The 17,110-nt window shown below is 40.9% G+C and overlaps 2 protein-coding genes across 4 annotated transcripts; both read left to right on the top strand.

Annotated features, from left to right (window-relative positions):
- Window positions 1-2,684: 2,684 nt before the first annotated feature.
- cct8 (chaperonin containing TCP1, subunit 8 (theta)) lies at window positions 2,685-7,988 on the top strand. 3 transcript variants are annotated; one of them, XM_068715874.1, is made up of 16 exons: window positions 2,685-2,832; window positions 3,330-3,420; window positions 3,526-3,605; window positions 3,709-3,858; window positions 4,096-4,276; window positions 4,514-4,575; window positions 4,663-4,800; window positions 5,050-5,228; window positions 5,345-5,411; window positions 5,505-5,592; window positions 5,699-5,814; window positions 6,010-6,081; window positions 6,217-6,381; window positions 6,649-6,768; window positions 6,978-7,108; window positions 7,719-7,988. In XM_068715874.1, exons 1-15 carry the CDS (start codon window positions 2,773-2,775, stop codon window positions 7,083-7,085), a joined length of 1,677 nt encoding a protein of 558 aa, XP_068571975.1. In that variant the 5' UTR covers window positions 2,685-2,772; the 3' UTR covers window positions 7,086-7,108; window positions 7,719-7,988. The 3 variants fall into 3 exon arrangements, with proteins under 3 accessions (XP_068571975.1, XP_068571976.1, XP_068571977.1); XM_068715875.1 differs by having other exon boundaries at window positions 6,978-7,112; XM_068715876.1 differs by lacking the exon at window positions 6,978-7,108 and having other exon boundaries at window positions 2,686-2,832.
- A 527-nt stretch (window positions 7,989-8,515) lies between these two features.
- rskrb (ribosomal protein S6 kinase related b) lies at window positions 8,516-16,994 on the top strand. Its single transcript, XM_068715873.1, has 13 exons — window positions 8,516-8,765; window positions 10,271-10,561; window positions 10,683-10,766; window positions 11,153-11,221; window positions 12,010-12,079; window positions 12,923-13,030; window positions 13,311-13,351; window positions 14,146-14,173; window positions 14,407-14,496; window positions 14,651-14,739; window positions 15,032-15,142; window positions 15,284-15,397; window positions 15,506-16,994. The coding sequence occupies exons 1-13, from the start codon at window positions 8,736-8,738 to the stop codon at window positions 15,740-15,742; spliced, it is 1,362 nt and encodes a 453-aa protein (XP_068571974.1). The 5' UTR covers window positions 8,516-8,735; the 3' UTR covers window positions 15,743-16,994.
- Window positions 16,995-17,110: the final 116 nt, after the last annotated feature.

Below are 17,110 nucleotides of genomic sequence, written 5' to 3'. Positions count from 1 at the left end.
ATGCTGCTCCCCCAGCAGACTACAGCAAAGTGAAGTGCACTGGCCACAACAGACTGATAGAACATCTCCAACATCTTACTGCACACGTTGAAGGATCCAAGTTTCCTCAAGAAAAAGAGTCGACTCATCCCCTTCTTGTACACAGCGTTGATGTTGGCCTTCCAGTTCAGTCTGCTGTCGATGGAGACACCCAGGTACTTGTACTCCTCCACCATGTCCACATCCTCTCCCTGAACTCTCAGCGGTTTTGGAGCCGTCGTCCTCCTCCTGAAGTCGACCACCATCTCTCTGGTCTTGGCCACTGTAATGGAAAAAAATATATTCTTATATCATGAAATGTTTTAAAAGATGTAAAACTGAAAGGTAAGGTGAGGAACACAAATACAGACATAACACAGCAGTCCTATAGAAGTAGTTAATCAGTTTTATTGAACACAGTGTCTTGTTTCTCACGACTGGTCACACACTCCCACTTCGGACAGAGGAAGTGAAGACACAGTGTCTGACAAGTTTGAGACAGACCATAAAACCATCACTGATTCCCAGTAAACACACTTGGCATGTGTTTAGATAAGAACGATAGCCAGGGTACGAGAACATCTACTCCTTGTCAATGATTTAGCCCAGGGCGTGAACTCATGTGTGCATAAAATGGTTTGGTATCTTGTACGATGTTAAACTTTTCACCACAGACACTGACTGAGGTGGCTGTGGTGCATCTTTCCCTTGCAAGCAAAATAAAATAGAAGGGGACAACTTTGAATCATTTGACGACTTCATTATTTTCTTTGAATTTGTGAACAAAACTCTTCTCCCGATTTATAATTAGAAGTTTTTCCAAAACACCACGTTCAGAAGCAGGTGATTTCTACCGGCCCACTCCACAAAGTCATCCACTACTGCCCTGTACTCCTCCTCCCGTCCGTCCCTTATACACCCGACTACTGCAGAGTCATCAGAGAACTTCTGCAGATGGCATGACCCCGTGTTGTATTGGAAGTCAGTGGTGTATCAGGTGAACAGGAAGGGAGACAGAACAGTTCCCTGTGGGGCTCCAGAATCACTGACCACCGTATCAGACAGCACACTGCCCAGTCGGACAAACTGTGGTCTGCCTGTGAGGTAGTCAGTGATCCAGGAGACGGTGGACGCGTTAACCCCCACCACCCGCAGCTTCTCACTCAGCAGCAGTGGTTGGATGGTGTTGAATGCACTGGAGAAATCAAGGAAAGTGATTCTCACAGAGCCACCGGTTCCACCCAGGTGCGACTGAGCTCGTTACAGCAGGTAGATGATGGCGTCGTCCACTCCCACATGAGGCTGGTATGCAAATTGCAGAGGGTCCAGTGATGATTTCACCTGCGGTCGGAGGTGGGCCAAGACCAGCCTCTCATTTAGTTATTTAGTTATCATTTTGTTATCCTACTGAGAATTTAACAAACATAAAAAACATGACAGATAGGTTTGCAGTTTTCAAGGTGTATATTTAAAATTGCATTTATTACACACATGAAAATAAAGTTTTGAACACCGGCTGAATATCTATGATCAGAATCATTTTAACTGTATTTTAACTGCTACTGTGTAAAGGGAATACTGCTGTTAAAAAGAACCTGATTTGTTTAAAGTGTTTGCAAACCAAATGTTATTGCACTTTTGTTCATATAGCAGTACTTTTAAAATAAAAGTGCACAATACACTGCTTTTGAATTAATTATTGAACATTGCGCATAACAAAGCGATTAATCGCAGAAAATCATGCGATTAATTGTGATTCAAAATGTTAATCGTTGCCCAGCACTAATTTAAAACGAAGACGAAAGTGGTGCCAAACCCCCCGAAAAGTCTAAATTTACAATCCTGACTTAATTAAGTACGGGTTTGTGAATGGAGGTAACAAGGCAGAGCCAAGAGCCCAGTGTGTGGACTGTTGTGACTGTTGTTATTGTTCATTTGTCACAGATATGAAGAACAACTTCTGGTTCTGCCATGCAAAAATGAAGACTGTTGAAGCATATAATTCGCATATTATAAGGCTATGTTTTCATTTGCACTTTATTTCAATTCTATTTACAGTTTATTTAATTTGAAACTTATTATTTTTGAATGTATTTTATTACCATATATTTATAAAATGTACATGTTTTTCTCAGGTTTTTTGAGAGTCCCTCTTTTTTTTCTGTAGTAAAACCTAATTATTAGTTATTTTTGTGTTAATAAGCCTGACATGAGCCTTTAAATTTGTTCTTGTATTACCTTGATTTGTTCTATGAATTGTTAGCCTGTTGGGTGTCTTGTTGTATGCAGGTTTACATACACATGATAAATAAATGTGATGATCACATTGTATCATGTCATTTATTTGACAAGGTTTTTGCTTGTTAAACTGTAAGTGAATTTGATTTTGTTGTTGAATACAAATCAAACCAACAGTGAGATCAATTAGTTAAACCAATACAGTGTTAATATTTGAATGGGCCCCGGGCCACTTTGTACTTGAAAAGTTGGGCCCCGAGGTCAAAAAGGTTAAGAACCCCTGTTCGCAAGTACATAAATGATGATGAACCATAAGGGCAACAGCTCTTCCAAGTGGTGTGTCATAGTCATAGCAGGTGAAACGACAATCGCTCAGTATGTCCCTTGTTGTTTCCCGTCTTCGATCCCACGCCTCGCTGAAATCGCTCCTCCTCTGTCTCTCCGGCTTTGTACCCAAAGCTGAACCCACGCCGCGGCTACCTTCCACAAGACACCGGGGCTGCTATACATCCGAAAATGGCTCTTCACGTTCCCAAAGCTCCTGGCTTTGCCCAAATGTTGAAGGATGGCGCCAAGGTGAGGTTAAATCAGTTTGTTGGGAGTAGTTTGGTCGCATTGTGTGTGTGGTTGTTAACTAGCATGCTAGCTAGCTAGCTTTAGCCACCGAGTTTGCACGCAGTCATGTGGGAGAGTTCTAGAAGGAAGCCAGGCCGCTCTGATGGACCAAAGGCTGCGTCTTTACACTGTCCCCTAGCACTTAAAAACATGCTGTATTTGTATGCAGTGTTTTAACGTTGGCTGCAGTGATGATAACAAACTGTTAGACTAGTAGTCACACCCAGTTAGCGTGGAGCTAACTGTCAAAGATGAGACTTTCATTGTCACCGTGTCTGGCTGCGCAGAGATGCTGATGCTTCCTGTTTTGGGTTAACTTGAACTCATCTTACACGTGCTGATGCTTTTGTTCAGGTTGCTTATTGCCCCAGGATAATGCTGATAGATTCATTAAAATCTTCTTTTTAATTAGGTATCGTTTAGTATGTCAATAACATATTTGTTTTCCTCTGATGCAGCACTATTCAGGGCTCGAGGAGGCAGTCTATCGTAACATCAAAGCCTGTAAAGAGCTTTCACAGACCACACGCACCGCCTATGGGCCCAACGGTAGGACTCTACTCCATCAATAAGATGGGTTTTTACTTAATAAAATGTATCTGATGAGACCATAAAATCAGTGATGGTTAAACTATGACGCCGTTGCCTTTTCAGGTATGAACAAAATGGTCATCAACCACTTGGAGAAGCTCTTTGTCACCAACGACGCCGCAACGATCCTCAGAGAGCTCGAGGTGAGGAAACCTCACATTGTTGTGTAACTTACTGCGAACAGGATTTGATTAATAAATGAGGGGATTTAACTGTTTCTGTGATTGTCATTTGTTTTATTTATAGGTGCAGCATCCTGCCGCCAAAATGATTGTGATGGCATCCCACATGCAAGAGCAGGAGGTTGGAGACGGTACAAACTTCGTCCTGGTGTTTGCCGGAGCTCTGCTGGAGCTGGCTGAAGAGCTTCTTCGGATGGGACTGTCAGTGTCGGAGGTAAACAGATGTAGTCGCTGAATATCGTCATGTATATGTGATGGTGTAACGGCAGGGTCATGTGATAGAAACGATAGTGTTCACTGTCTAATCTGAAAATACTTTGCCGTTGCAAAAGCATATTGGTAAAAGAAAGAAAGATGTTATTGTTTTGTTTACAATAGTCTGCAAAACATACATTTTGCATCCCAAAGAATTGCTGCATTTGCTCCATGTCCTCTTTCCTCTCTGACTCAGGTGATTGAAGGCTATGAGAAAGCGTGTAAAAAGACTCTGGAGATGCTGTCGGACTGCGTGTGTTCCTCAGCCGAGAACCTGCATGATGTTAAGGAGGTGACCTCTCTTATCCGCACAGCCGTCATGAGTAAACAGTACGGCAACGAGGACTTCCTCGCCAACCTCATCGCACAGGCCTGTGGTGAGTCAGCGATTATTTTGTTAATAATGTTGCCGTGCATGTTACATGGATGTAATATAATTACAGATCCGTTGTAGTTTTAAATTTGATGTTTTGTCATAATTCAACTTAATGTTAACCTTAATGTTATGACATGGCACACTGATAAACACAACAGTAGCCGTTTAAAGATAATTAACTTTGATGGCAGTATTAATTCAGTATTTTTCTAACTTTCTTTACTGGTTTATTCTACAGTGTCCATTTTCCCAGAGTCCGGCAATTTCAATGTTGATAATGTCCGAGTATGCAAGATTTTGGTAAGAAGCATTCATTATCCGTCAAATTTTTTTTAATGCATGTTTTGTGTCGTTTCGCCTCTGAGTTAACGTCTGTGGCGTTTTCAGGGTTGTGGAGTGACAGCGTCCTCCATGCTGCATGGCATGGTTTTCAAGAAGGAAGCGGAGGGAGACGTCACATCAGTGAAAGATGCTAAGGTCGCCGTCTTCTCCTGCCCCTTTGACTGCATGGTGACAGAGACCAAGGTAAGCAATACTTCAGAATCAGTTGAGCTTAGATTTTATGTTCTAACTAATGCTGGCCACCCAATAGGTTTGAGTCAGTTTCACAAAGAGTCTATATAAATGGGATTAAGATATTTTGGCATGTCACATCAGGAAAAGCTGTGTGTACTTTTCCTACTATGACGAGTCAAAATGTCTGCTGTGAAAAAGGCCTAATTGTGAGGATGCTTCTGGTCTTGGGTGCCAACAATCGTCTTGTTTGTCTCACAGGGCACAGTGCTGATAAAGAATGCAAAGGAGCTCATGGACTTCAGTAAGGGAGAGGAGGACATGATGGAGGCTCAGGTGAAGGCCATCAAGGATTCCGGTGCCAACGTGGTGGTGACTGGGGGGAAAGTGGCCGACATGGCGCTGCACTACGCCAACAAATACAACCTGATGGTGGTCAGGTAAGACCCACGGGACCTTCGTTAATCTAAATAAGTGTAGAGTTACCAATTGATAGAGCTAGTATTTTTTCCTTTTTAAAGTATACCTTTATCACAATGTCCTAATTCTGCCTCAGGCTTAACTCCAAGTGGGACCTCAGGAGGTTATGCAAGACTCTGGGAGCTATAGCACTGCCCAGGATGGTGAGTGTCATCATGTTTTGTTCTGATCAGTTATATCAGCCACAATAAGATGTTATATCATATATAATGATGCTTTTTTTTCTGTTTTCTTAGACGGCCCCAACTCCAGAGGAGATGGGTCACTGTGACAACGTGTACATCGAAGAGGTGGGGGACACCCAGGTGGTGGTCTTCAAACACGGTAAATTATTCTTTGCTCCAAAGTCTTCATTTTACACCTGATATTTGCTCCATTTGCATTTTAGGCTCAATGTATTAATTGATTGGTTTTGATTTGTTATAAACAGAGAAAGAGGACGGTGTCCTGTCAACGGTGGTGATCAGAGGCTCCACTGACAACCTGATGGACGACATAGAGAGGGCTGTAGATGATGGAGTCAACACCTTCAAGGTTCTAGTCAGGGTAAGTTAAATCACTTTAGGGTTTTTAGCATTTTTTGGTATTAAGAAATAATTAATTATTCATTCATTATTTATAAGTATCAGCAAATCTCAACAGTCAAAGTGAATATTTATTGACTTATTTTCTGCCTTAGATTTTCATGTACTGCTTGGTCTGCACAACAGCTACAGTTTCTGTGTTCTTCACTGTCTTTAGGACAAGCGACTGGTTCCTGGAGCGGGAGCCACTGAGATTGAAATGGCCAAACTGATCACCTCATATGGAGAGGTATGCACATTTATGTACATTAACAGAAGTGCACCAGGTTCAGACAAATGCCTCATGTTTTTTGTCTTTACTGCATCACAGGCTGATGATTTGCAGAAACATTATTTTTTTCTCCCCCCCCCCCACTCTCTGTAGTCCTGCCCGGGTCTTGAACAATATGCCATTAAGAAGTTCGCTGAAGCCTTTGAGGCTATTCCACGAGCGCTGGCTGAGAACTCCGGTGTGAAGGGGGGCGAGCTCATCTCCAAAATGTACTCTGCGCACCACGAGGGAAACAAAAACATAGGCTTCGACATCGAGGTGTGTATGTGTACGCGAGAAGATCAGAACAAATATTGAGTCTGCGTGGTTCAGTCATAATTTCACATCCTTTCATGTGTTTTAAATGCTGTTGTAGAGGCATTTTAAATAAAGTGAGGTAAAGATGTAATGCATAATCATACAAATATTTAGCTTGTGGCAACCATAGCTCAAGTTCATACGTCTGTTTTTCTGTATGCAGATGCCTTTGTTTGTATTGAACTATATGTGTATGTGTTTGGTTCTGATGACTGATGTTGTCTTTAGGGAGAAGGCCCCGCTTTGAAGGACATGCTTGAAGCTGGCATTCTGGAGCCTTACCTGGTCAAATACTGGGGCATCAAAATGGCTACCAACGCTGCCATTACAGTACTGAGAGTTGACCAGGTGTGTACAAAACTCACAAATACTCGCCACACACTGAGGATAAAAAGCCACTTCCAGATCATGTTCATCTAATGTTTTTTAAGGACAATGGAGGCGTTATTTCCCCTAATGATGTTCCTAAATTCAGCAGGTCAAGTGTTATTGGGAGGGCCTTTTATGAATTACTAGACTCCAGGTAGTTGACGTTAGTGTGTGTGTATATGATGCAGATCATCATGGCTAAGGCTGCAGGGGGACCCAGGGCTCCCAAGCAGAGAGGCCACTGGGACAAGGACGACTGGGAGGAAGCGCCTGATAATTTTGACTCTCACCATTAAGAGGGCGCACACACACTCCCTCTGTCAGTAGGTCCTGGAATGCGTGTGTGTTTTTGACTCACACAGATGTGCTCACGGGACACTGAAGTTGTGAAACGTTTTTCTTTTGCCTGTCACTACTAACGGCCACTTCTCGAGTGTTTTTCAATAATACCAAGCGTGTCACTGACAGAAGACTAAATCACTTCGACTATAAACATACAGTATGGTTTGATGGCATGATGCATGAACGATATCGCAGTGGACGTCCTCCGGCAAGTGCAGAATTAAAAAAATGTTCCATGTGATATAATTTGATATAAAGGGAACATGTAAATGAGTGGCTTTGTTGTTGTCTGCAGGGTCATTTTCCTCCAATCACTGTGAAGCCATTTTTCTGTTGTAGCACATTTTCTCATAGAACATAGGTATTTCATATGTGCTCATGAATAATTCATCACCATTGATGGCCCACTTTGGTATCTGTCGGGATTTAAATCAGCCCCTTCGACTTTGAAACAGGTCTGCTTCAGTTAATCGAGCTGTAAAAGTTTAACCTGCCTGCCTCAGAGTCTGCAGCCTACTGCGTGGACCTACGTGCTCTTGATTTCCAGACAGGAAGCACAGACTGACCGCTCTCTTTTCTCCCTGCAGATCATTATGGCTAAACCAGCAGGCGGACCCAAACCTCCCCAGGGCAGGAAGGACTTCGATGAGGACGACTGAAACTGATGCGCCTTCAACCCCCAACGCTCCCACATGGATTGACAACCTTTTCTACTTGTTTATTTAAAGCTCAACAGTTTGGTTTATTTTTTTGTTGAAATGACCACAAATTGGTTAACATGTCGAAAGTCAAATGTATGGATGTCACTGTTCGCTTTATTTGTTCCTAGTCCCAAATAAAAGGCACTTGGGCTGTCATGTCTTTGTTTGGATTTTGTTTTTACTTTAAGTAGTCTGTTTTCTGTACCCAGTTATATGTACATTTGCTTTAAGATCACCTTCCTTTGGAGCTCGTAAATAAACACCGTCCTGGGCTCCCTGCTTGAACTACAAACACGCATGAATTTACCTTTTAATGTTGCCCCATGGGTTTGCTCTTAACATGTGTTGAGACAGCAAAAATATGCATGCACTGGTTTATTTTTAGAACGAGAATTGAATGGAGAGGTCGATTAAAGATCTATTGCTACACAATGCATTCATAGTTTTATTGATGCATGCATTTGTTTGTTCCCTGCAAACAAAAACAATAAAATCATGCCATGCCTGCTATGCAAATGATGCAAACGTAAATAGAAATAGATATTTATATGTAGAGCTGTCTGCTGCTCTGATTACAGAGCAGCAGGGGGAGCTGAACTACACCAGGTTGCGGTCTCATTGGATGGTGAAGATGTGGGCGGATTTGCGCTGACGTTGCCCATACTCGGGATTAACTTGTTTTTATGTCGCCATATCTGTCACATTTTGCACCGGAGAGCCCGCTCATCTGCGGATTGTTGACAACGCGTGCTAGTTGGGCGTTTTCTAACCCTTAAATTAGTCTTGTGTCTTGTGCACAAAACTGTTGATAGGTTGCCGGGCAGGCGCGTAGTTCAATGTGAGGTGCCTGGATGAGGAGCAGACGTCGCACGGGGCTGACGGTGCTGCTGTCCTGCCACACTGATGGGGGCCGACGGTAGTAAAAACAAGAAGGTGAGTTGCGTGAAATTCCTGGTTGCTGGGGTGTGACGCACGAAGGAGGGGGGGCGGGGGGGTTCCCTGTTTCCATGACGTTTATTTGGCTCCTCAAATCACCACGTAGCAACGACGGTGCCAATCCTGGATGGCTGTGTTTAAACACAGTATATTGAAATAAAGTGTAATCAAATTGCGTAGTTAGTGATAAATTAGTAGTTTATAGGGATTGATGTTGCCCATTAGAATCGTTTCTGTTATCTTCAAAAGCACCTTTTAATCTTTACGCTTTTACTTTGAAGAATACATCTTCACGCTTCCGGTATTGGCATCTGAGATCAATTTGCAATTAAGCGCCTCAAAACAATGTACAAATGAAATCATAACGTTGCTCAGCTTCTGGTCAGATGTGAGGCGGATGTCACATTGATTGCAGTTATTTCTGCTGAGTGACTATAGACGTGTCATTGCATTTGGCTCTGATAGAAACATCCTGTGTGGCTGATTACACACATCCTGCTCCACAGAGCATCCGATCTGTTGTGCAGCCCAAGGGGGGAGGAGAAGGTTTGTGTGTCTGACCGGGCGACTGCAGATTGCATGTAAATCAAGCGTTATTTTGTATCTCTCTTGTTAAATCTTAAATGAGAGCTGGAAGCTGGTTAAGTGGAACTAACTATTGGCCACTGCTGCTCCATCAATGCATTTTAGGGGGTTTGCACATGGACATTAAGTGAAATAAGACTGATAATCATTCTAATGTCATCAACAATCTTTGGGTGGAGGTAGAGATTGAAATTTCTCCCCCACACTTTCCTCTATAGTAGGTCTTGCATCATTCAGAATACATACATGCCCAATAGCTAGAGTTGGATACATACTGTATTCCAACAGCAGAATATATGTGTTTGCACTGAGCAGCTCCCCAGCTGTGTGTATATAAAGCAATGCTTACTTTCCCAGGTTAAACAGTGAATACAAATATATATATATATATATATATATATATATATATATATATATATATATATATATATATATATTTATATATATTTATATATATATATATATTTGTGTATATATATATATATATATATATATATATATATATATATATATATATATTTGTGTATATATATATATATATATATATATATATTTATTAGGCCTTCCTTTTGTCTTGCACAGCTTAAACCAGCACTGTTGGCTCATGAGTTTCTGAGTTATGAACTTCCAAAAGGTCAAGTAAAAGAAGAAAGTTGCTTTCAGCAGTGCACGTCTGCCTTCATAAGTGTTGAGCGCATAAAACACAAGTGAATAGTCCCTGGAGTTGGCTAAAACGCTAGCGAGTCCCTTAAGAACTTGGTAAAAACAACATAACATAAAAGTTTTTTTTTTAATGTCTTACCAGAAAGCATATTCACTGATATGATTCCTAATGTTGTGTTGCACCTGCAGCACTATCTCCTAATCTGAACCATAATGCTCCTCGGTGCATTCCTCTTCCCTTGTCTCCCCTACAGAGGGCCGCCGAGGGGCAGGAAGATGAGGACTTCTCATCTGGATGGCGTGGCTTCCTCTCCAGCATGGGTCTGTCTATCCCAGCAGGCCTATGTCGCCTGGCCCCACCCGCCCTGCGTCTGGGCCAGCATCGAATGCTCCAAGGCAAGGCCCCCGACATCCCGGAGCATGTGCTCAGGCTGGCGGGAGTCGGCCCGGGCAAGCTGAGAGCGGAGTGGAGCCTGCCGGGGTTCATTACCATGTTTCTGCCCGAATTCCCCCACAGAACTGTGCCTGGGCACGAACACTTTCAGGTACACCTCGAGTCCAACATAGACACAAATGATATGTAAGGCTTGGTCGAATTGGATAATGGCTCTGTCTTTGTGTTTGTATATCTCTCTCTGCCTCTGTCACTGTGTTTCACTCCACCAGGTGTTGAGTTACATCGCCAAAGGTTCGTTTGGACCCATTCTGAAAGTGAAGGACAAGACCAAGCAGAAAACGTATGCTGTCAAAGTGAGTCTTCTGCTTGAATCTCACATTTTAAATGTGTTTATTTGATTGATCAAAGCCACAAATGAACAGCCAGTTTATCAATTCATTATAATAGTATGGAAATAGTCTTAAATTAAATGATGAGATAGATTGGGTTAGGGTTAATACTATTTTACTTCTGACTATCAAAGGCCTGTAAAATTGACTTAAAGTTTATTTTTAATTGTCAAATTACCGTAAAGTCAGGACATGTCATTTTAACTGTAGCCATCGAGGCTTTTAATAATCATATTCACTACAATTGCAACAGTAAACTATATTAAGGAAACATTTTTGTGCATGTCAAAATCCTTGCAGTCCTGTGTTGTGTCGTCTTATTTCATCTCTGTGTTTTTGACGTCCGACAGGTTATACCTAAATCAGAGATTCTAAGACTCGGGGTGTTGGAGCAGTCAAAAGAAGAAGTTATTGTCCAGGTGGGTATTGGGAACAATTTGTGGATTGTAAAAAAAAACAGCATCTTGAAATTTTTCCGACATTAATCTATGCATTTGAAAGGACTTTGTTTTGTAAATAGTAAATACAGCAACCAAAGCAACTCCACTTTTCATACAACAATTAATATTTTGCATACTTGAGAAAACTTTGCGATTGATATGTGTTCATGATTTATTGTCTTATATCCTAAGTAAAAACTAAAATAGGCTCTCTAAGCTGTCAAAAGGATAAGCAGTTATGTTTATATTCAACTTATCACATGTGGGAGTGTAAATGGATATAAATCAGTACTTTCCAGTATCAGGAGAGAATTACAGGAAGGTAACTTTGTTTTTGCAATCAGTCTTTAACCATTTGCAGAAGTAAGATCTAACTCAAATGTTAAATGTATAGAATTTGTGAAAAGGAACATAAAATATCTCATAAAGATAATATGTTATATTACATATTAAATGAATTAATTGTATCAACACTGATGATATTCATATTACAGTATAAATTAAATGCACGTAAGACTGAAGTTTATGTTGTGGGACGCATTGTAATTGGTCTGAGGAGGTGATACACTTTTTAGGTATTTTAATTCACTCTTCCCTCAAAAATTATGCATCTGTAATGTCTAATTTTAACCAGTTTAATATCTAATTCCAAACATGTACATTTTGAGTATTTGAATTTCACCAACAACACCTTAAGTTGTAATTAAAGTCACATCACAGAAAAATCGTTGAGATTTTTCAGGTTGATCTTGGACTTTTGCCCACAGCGTCAGGTTCGCCACCCATTTGTCCATGACCTCCAGGACTGCTGGCAGACTCAGCGCCACCTCTACATTAGTGAGTCAGCCAGAGACCAGAGACCTGATCCTACCCAGATCCACTACCCAAAAACCCCTCACTCCACCTTTTCTCACCTCAACACTGGTAGTCTTGTCCAGAACCTCTCCACAATCCCCAACCCGACACCTAGAATAAGATGACCAAAAGAAAAGGAGATTCCCATAAAGTCTTTTTACTCTGGTTGTTTTGTCCAGATACATCAGACCCCTACTCCCCTGATCTATCACTGCCTGTGTCTGCTCTGCCCCCTTTTCCTCTCCTCCAGAGCATTTACCCTTTTTCCCAAATCAGCCACTGACTCAGAAAGTGTGACCTAGTTTGTTTTCTACCCCACCTCCTGTGAAAAGAGAGCAAAGTTAGCCCCGGGAACAGATGTTGAACGCTGCTGCAGCTCAGCAAGAACACATGTGTCACAATCAAAGGAGAGGACACCCCTGCTTGCTTAGACAGTGAATCATCACTGAATCATTAAGCCATTGATGTAGATGTGGGGCATATTTGGAGCAAATCAGGACTATTTAAAGCCATCCTTCTGTATTACAAGTCGAAAGGGATAATCTATTGTTCCACACACGCACAGCTATGCACTATTCACCCCCAACCCACCTTTTTTGCCTTTATTTTCTAACACTGTGTGCTTGGCAGACTGACTACAGTAAATCACCTTTGTTTGGTTTGTAGAGAAATATAGTTTTACTCTGTCCTTGCTTCCTAATTACCCTCTTCTTTCCTAATTTCTTTCACCAGTGTGTGCTCCACATCCCGCTGACCTTCACATCCCCTCACACACCACATTGCATGACACAGAAACCTGTTTTAATGCTGTCTCTCCTACCACAGTGTGTGACTACTGCAGCACAGGAGATCTGTACACCTACTGGCAGATGATTGGTCAGTTCCCAGAGGACACAGTGCGAGTGTTTGCAGCAGAGTTGGGATGTGCGCTCGGTGAGTATGCTATAATACACACATATTAACCACCTCACTTTTATCCTCACATATCCCAATTAGGTCAGAGGTGACTACATGAAGGTTTCCCTAGCTAATAGTATTTAATTGTAAGTAATTATAAAAAGAGGACTCATTAAAATGAGAGGAGTTCTCAAAGGATTTCCCACAGCAACAAAGCAGTGCCACAGGTTTTAGATATCAGTCAGTAGGATTTGAAACATTTTAGTTCTGTAGTTGAGTTGTATATTTTTGTTCTTCTTTGCTGTTTTTTTTACAGGTTTTCTGCACGACTTTGGGATCATTCACAGAGATGTAAAGGTAAGAGAAGGAGGTCATTCACAACTTTTGTGAACAAAATGTGAGACCATTTATTCTGATTAATGGTCTACAAAATGCAGACAAATGTATTTATTATTAACAAAGAGTGTGAATAGTAGCTGACTTTAGTTACCAAGTAAAAAAGTTAGTTTTTATTTCTGTGTTGTGTCAAACATTTGGCCATCCAACATGATAATTCAAGACACAGCTTACAAGACACCATCCATAAATATGGAGGCAAAACATCAATCATAACATTATGAATACACATCTTCATAAGAGTAAATAGCTAAGTCTCGTATAAATTGTGTATCAAAAATAAATGCTACAGGCCAAAAGTTTATCATGATCAAGTATCGTTTTTTCCTCGTCTCCCAGGCTCTCTCCAAGTAACTACCCTACTTATATGTTTCATATGTAAACCAGTGTTTAACTCATTGGATTTGAACTTTTCCTTTTGTACATTTATATTTTATTGAAGTATAATTATATTGAAATGTATCAATGCAGTTAAAGTACAATATATGATGTGTTTTTCCTGTGTAGCTATTTGCAATTTTTTTTATAAATTTGCTGTTTCAGGCTACAGATTACGTTTTATGTCTTTTCTTTTTTGTGTTATTAAAATGCCCAACCTTGTGTGTAGAATAAGAATGAATTACTAAGTTATAATGGGAATAAGATATGTAATGCTCAGGAAAATCTGCTACGAGATTCCTTTTCTTATCATAGTTAATTTGGTACGTTAATATGAATGGGTGTCTAATTTAGTCATTTTGACATTGTTTTTGTAGATGGAGAATATCCTGCTTACAGACAATGGTGAGTAAAAACCAGTAGAGAGCAGCATAGCTCTGGTGTGCAGTCGACCTTTCTCTCAATGTACATTAATGCAAACAGTACATCTGCGAGGGAAAAGCCTTTATACCCAATTACATTTGCTAATGGCATCTGATTAGGATGTGAATTTTTATACATTTTATACCAGTTGTAACTGCATCGGTAATAAGAATCTCACGTGTGCATAATGATGTGGTTAAAATGGTCTGTTCTAGGACACCTCCGCTTAGCTGACTTTGGATTGTCCCGTCGCCTGGAGAGAGGAGGAAGAGCTTTTACCATTTGTGGAACCATCCAATATATGGGTGAGAAATATTCCACCACATCCACCAACTGAGGACATATTAACAGACTCATGTTTTGTGCATTATTTGAATCAATTATACTGGGAAATTACAATATAAATGTACGAAAATATAGTACATGCAGTGCTGTGAGCGTGCTCTGTCTGCTCTGCAGCCCCAGAGGTGCTCAGTGGCGGACCCTACAACCATGCAGCTGATTGGTGGTCGCTGGGAATCCTGATTTTTTCATTGGTTACTGGGAAGGTGAGATCTTGTTGCCGGTAGGCTCGGCATGTCCTGCATGATGAGCAGATATTACTCACAATCCTTCATTCAGTGACGTAGCTGTTATTGATTTTTGCTGTAAAAGAAGGTTGTGAAGAATATATTAGATGCTATCGTCATGAAGTAATTTTACATTCGGTTTTAAGGACTCAAAGTGATATATGTTTCTTAAATCTGGTCATTAGAAGCCTTATCTTTTGCCATGTAAACATCTAAAATCTGGCCTTCTGCAAATGGAAACAATCTACATTTTTTCTCAAACTCTCCTCAGTTCCCCATGCCTCCAGAGCCAGACCACTGCAGTATGCTGAGGAAAGTGAGGAGTTTTCCCTATGAAATGCCCCTCAGCCTCAGCTCCCCACTGGCCTTGTTAATAACGGAGGTAGTAACACAACATGTAATCATATAGCTACAAACATTAAAATCTGCACTTCTGACGATTTGATTACATGCATTAGTATCTACTAACCACTCAGTTTGTCTATGTTTGCAATCATATCATGACCTATGTTTCTCTGACCAGCTTTTGTGCAAAACTCCGACCCGCCGCCTGAGGACCCTTGATCGTTTCAAACGCCAAACCTTCTTCCGTGGAACAACTTTTGACCTTGCCCTACTGCAGCGCCAGCCTGTGGAGGTAACCGCTGAATGTCTGAATGTAGCCAGTTTGGTTGTTAAAATGTGAGTCAGATTGGGATTTTAGGAAAAGCAAAGTGTTTTTTTGTTTGTTGTTGTCACTGTTCAGGTGATTCTGGAGCTGAGAGAGAGACCAGACCGAGCTGCCAAAGCTCGACGAGGCCTCACTTTGTCTCTGCAGCCTCTCAAAGGTTTCGACTACGACTCGTTCCTCAGCCCTCCGTCCACGCCGGACACACAGCTGGATGCCGACACACAAACCCACACAGCTACACCACTCCCCGGCCCGGCACTCCCTCTAAAACCTGCTCAGGAAAAAGGCTTACGTAGAGAAGTGTTTGTGTGATGGAGAGTTTACAGTATGGTTTCCAACACCCTAAAGTAATGGCCTACATGTATGTATTTCTGCACACTTATTCACCCTTACACACAGGTGTGGGACACCTTGTCAAATGTCTTATTTAGTAAAAGCCAAAACAGCTGATTATGATTTAATTTGACCTATAGTTTAGAATAGAATGATTCATTTGAGTAACATTTGAGAACCCTTTCCCTCTTGTATTGGCAAGTTTTTTGTGACGTGCTGAACACTTTTTTTAATTGTGTACTCGTTTGCCTTTCTCCAATGAGCACCTTTTCAAGCCTACTGGATTTGTTCAACAGTTGTGCAAGACAGATTGCACTATTGTTGTCCATGTACTTTCAGTTTTAAGTGACTAGTCATGGCTGCCCTGTTTATACTTTGCTATCAAATTCACCTCACATGGAAAAGTCATGCTGGTTGAAGACAATGCACAGATTTCTTTCTTTTTTTCTTCAAATTTTATGTAGTTAAGTAATAATCAATTCAAAACTCCTAAGCAAAATTAGTTATTTATGAACTTCTGCCTTTATTTTCTTGTTGCATGATTATAAAACTTTTGGCAGAAGTGGATGAAAGAAACTCCTTGCCGCGTCTTTTAAGTAATTATGCTGTGACCTTTACTAAAAAACCTGTTCTGTACCTTTTATTAGTGCTGGGATATAACCTCTCCCTAACTTAACCTTTACTGCCTAAATTCTGTAGCAGCAGAATCGTCTCTCCTCCTGTACTATCTAAAGTCATGCAAGCATCACAACATCAGATAAAGATGTGAACGCCTTCAACGTCTGCGCTAGTTTGAATCATTTATAACTCAGGGGAGCACTCCCCAGTTCTCCCAGGAAAGCCTTGACTTTCACTCCATCTGTACAGATATGATCTAAGACTGTAAGGGTTGAATGAACAACAGTACTGTTTACCTCCAGTTAACATTTTGATAAATACAGGACTTTTTCTAATGCGTAAGGCTGCCGTAACCAGCCAGTAATCACACCTTCATGCACTTACCCGATCATCAGATTATATTATGACTTTGTAAAGTATGCCCTGATGTGTACCCAGAATGCCTCACATGTATGATCCTGAGCTTGCTTTTTACTGTCACCAAAAACGCATATTTATATAATCATATTTATAAATTTTATGGATGCTATTTGATGTTATACGTTATGGTACATTGTATTTTTGTAATTACCATGTATCACAGATGGGATATTAAACTCTTACTAAACAGCGACCTGCTGATTTAGATGTTTTTGTTCGTGTGAGATGGCTTGAAGAAAGAGAGCCATTGCTTCACTTTTGCTATCAGTTACGCCACATTGTTTCTGCAGAAGTATTGCATGTTTGGTT

The sequence above is a fragment of the Cebidichthys violaceus genome, unplaced genomic scaffold (genome assembly GCF_023349555.1).
Source record: "Cebidichthys violaceus isolate CVI_PGR_0920_01 unplaced genomic scaffold, fCebVio1.0.p SCAF_20, whole genome shotgun sequence".
Lineage (NCBI taxonomy): Eukaryota > Metazoa > Chordata > Actinopteri > Perciformes > Stichaeidae > Cebidichthys > Cebidichthys violaceus.
The sequence above is the reverse complement of the archived record's forward strand: the minus strand, read 5'-3'. Positions and strand labels throughout refer to the sequence as shown.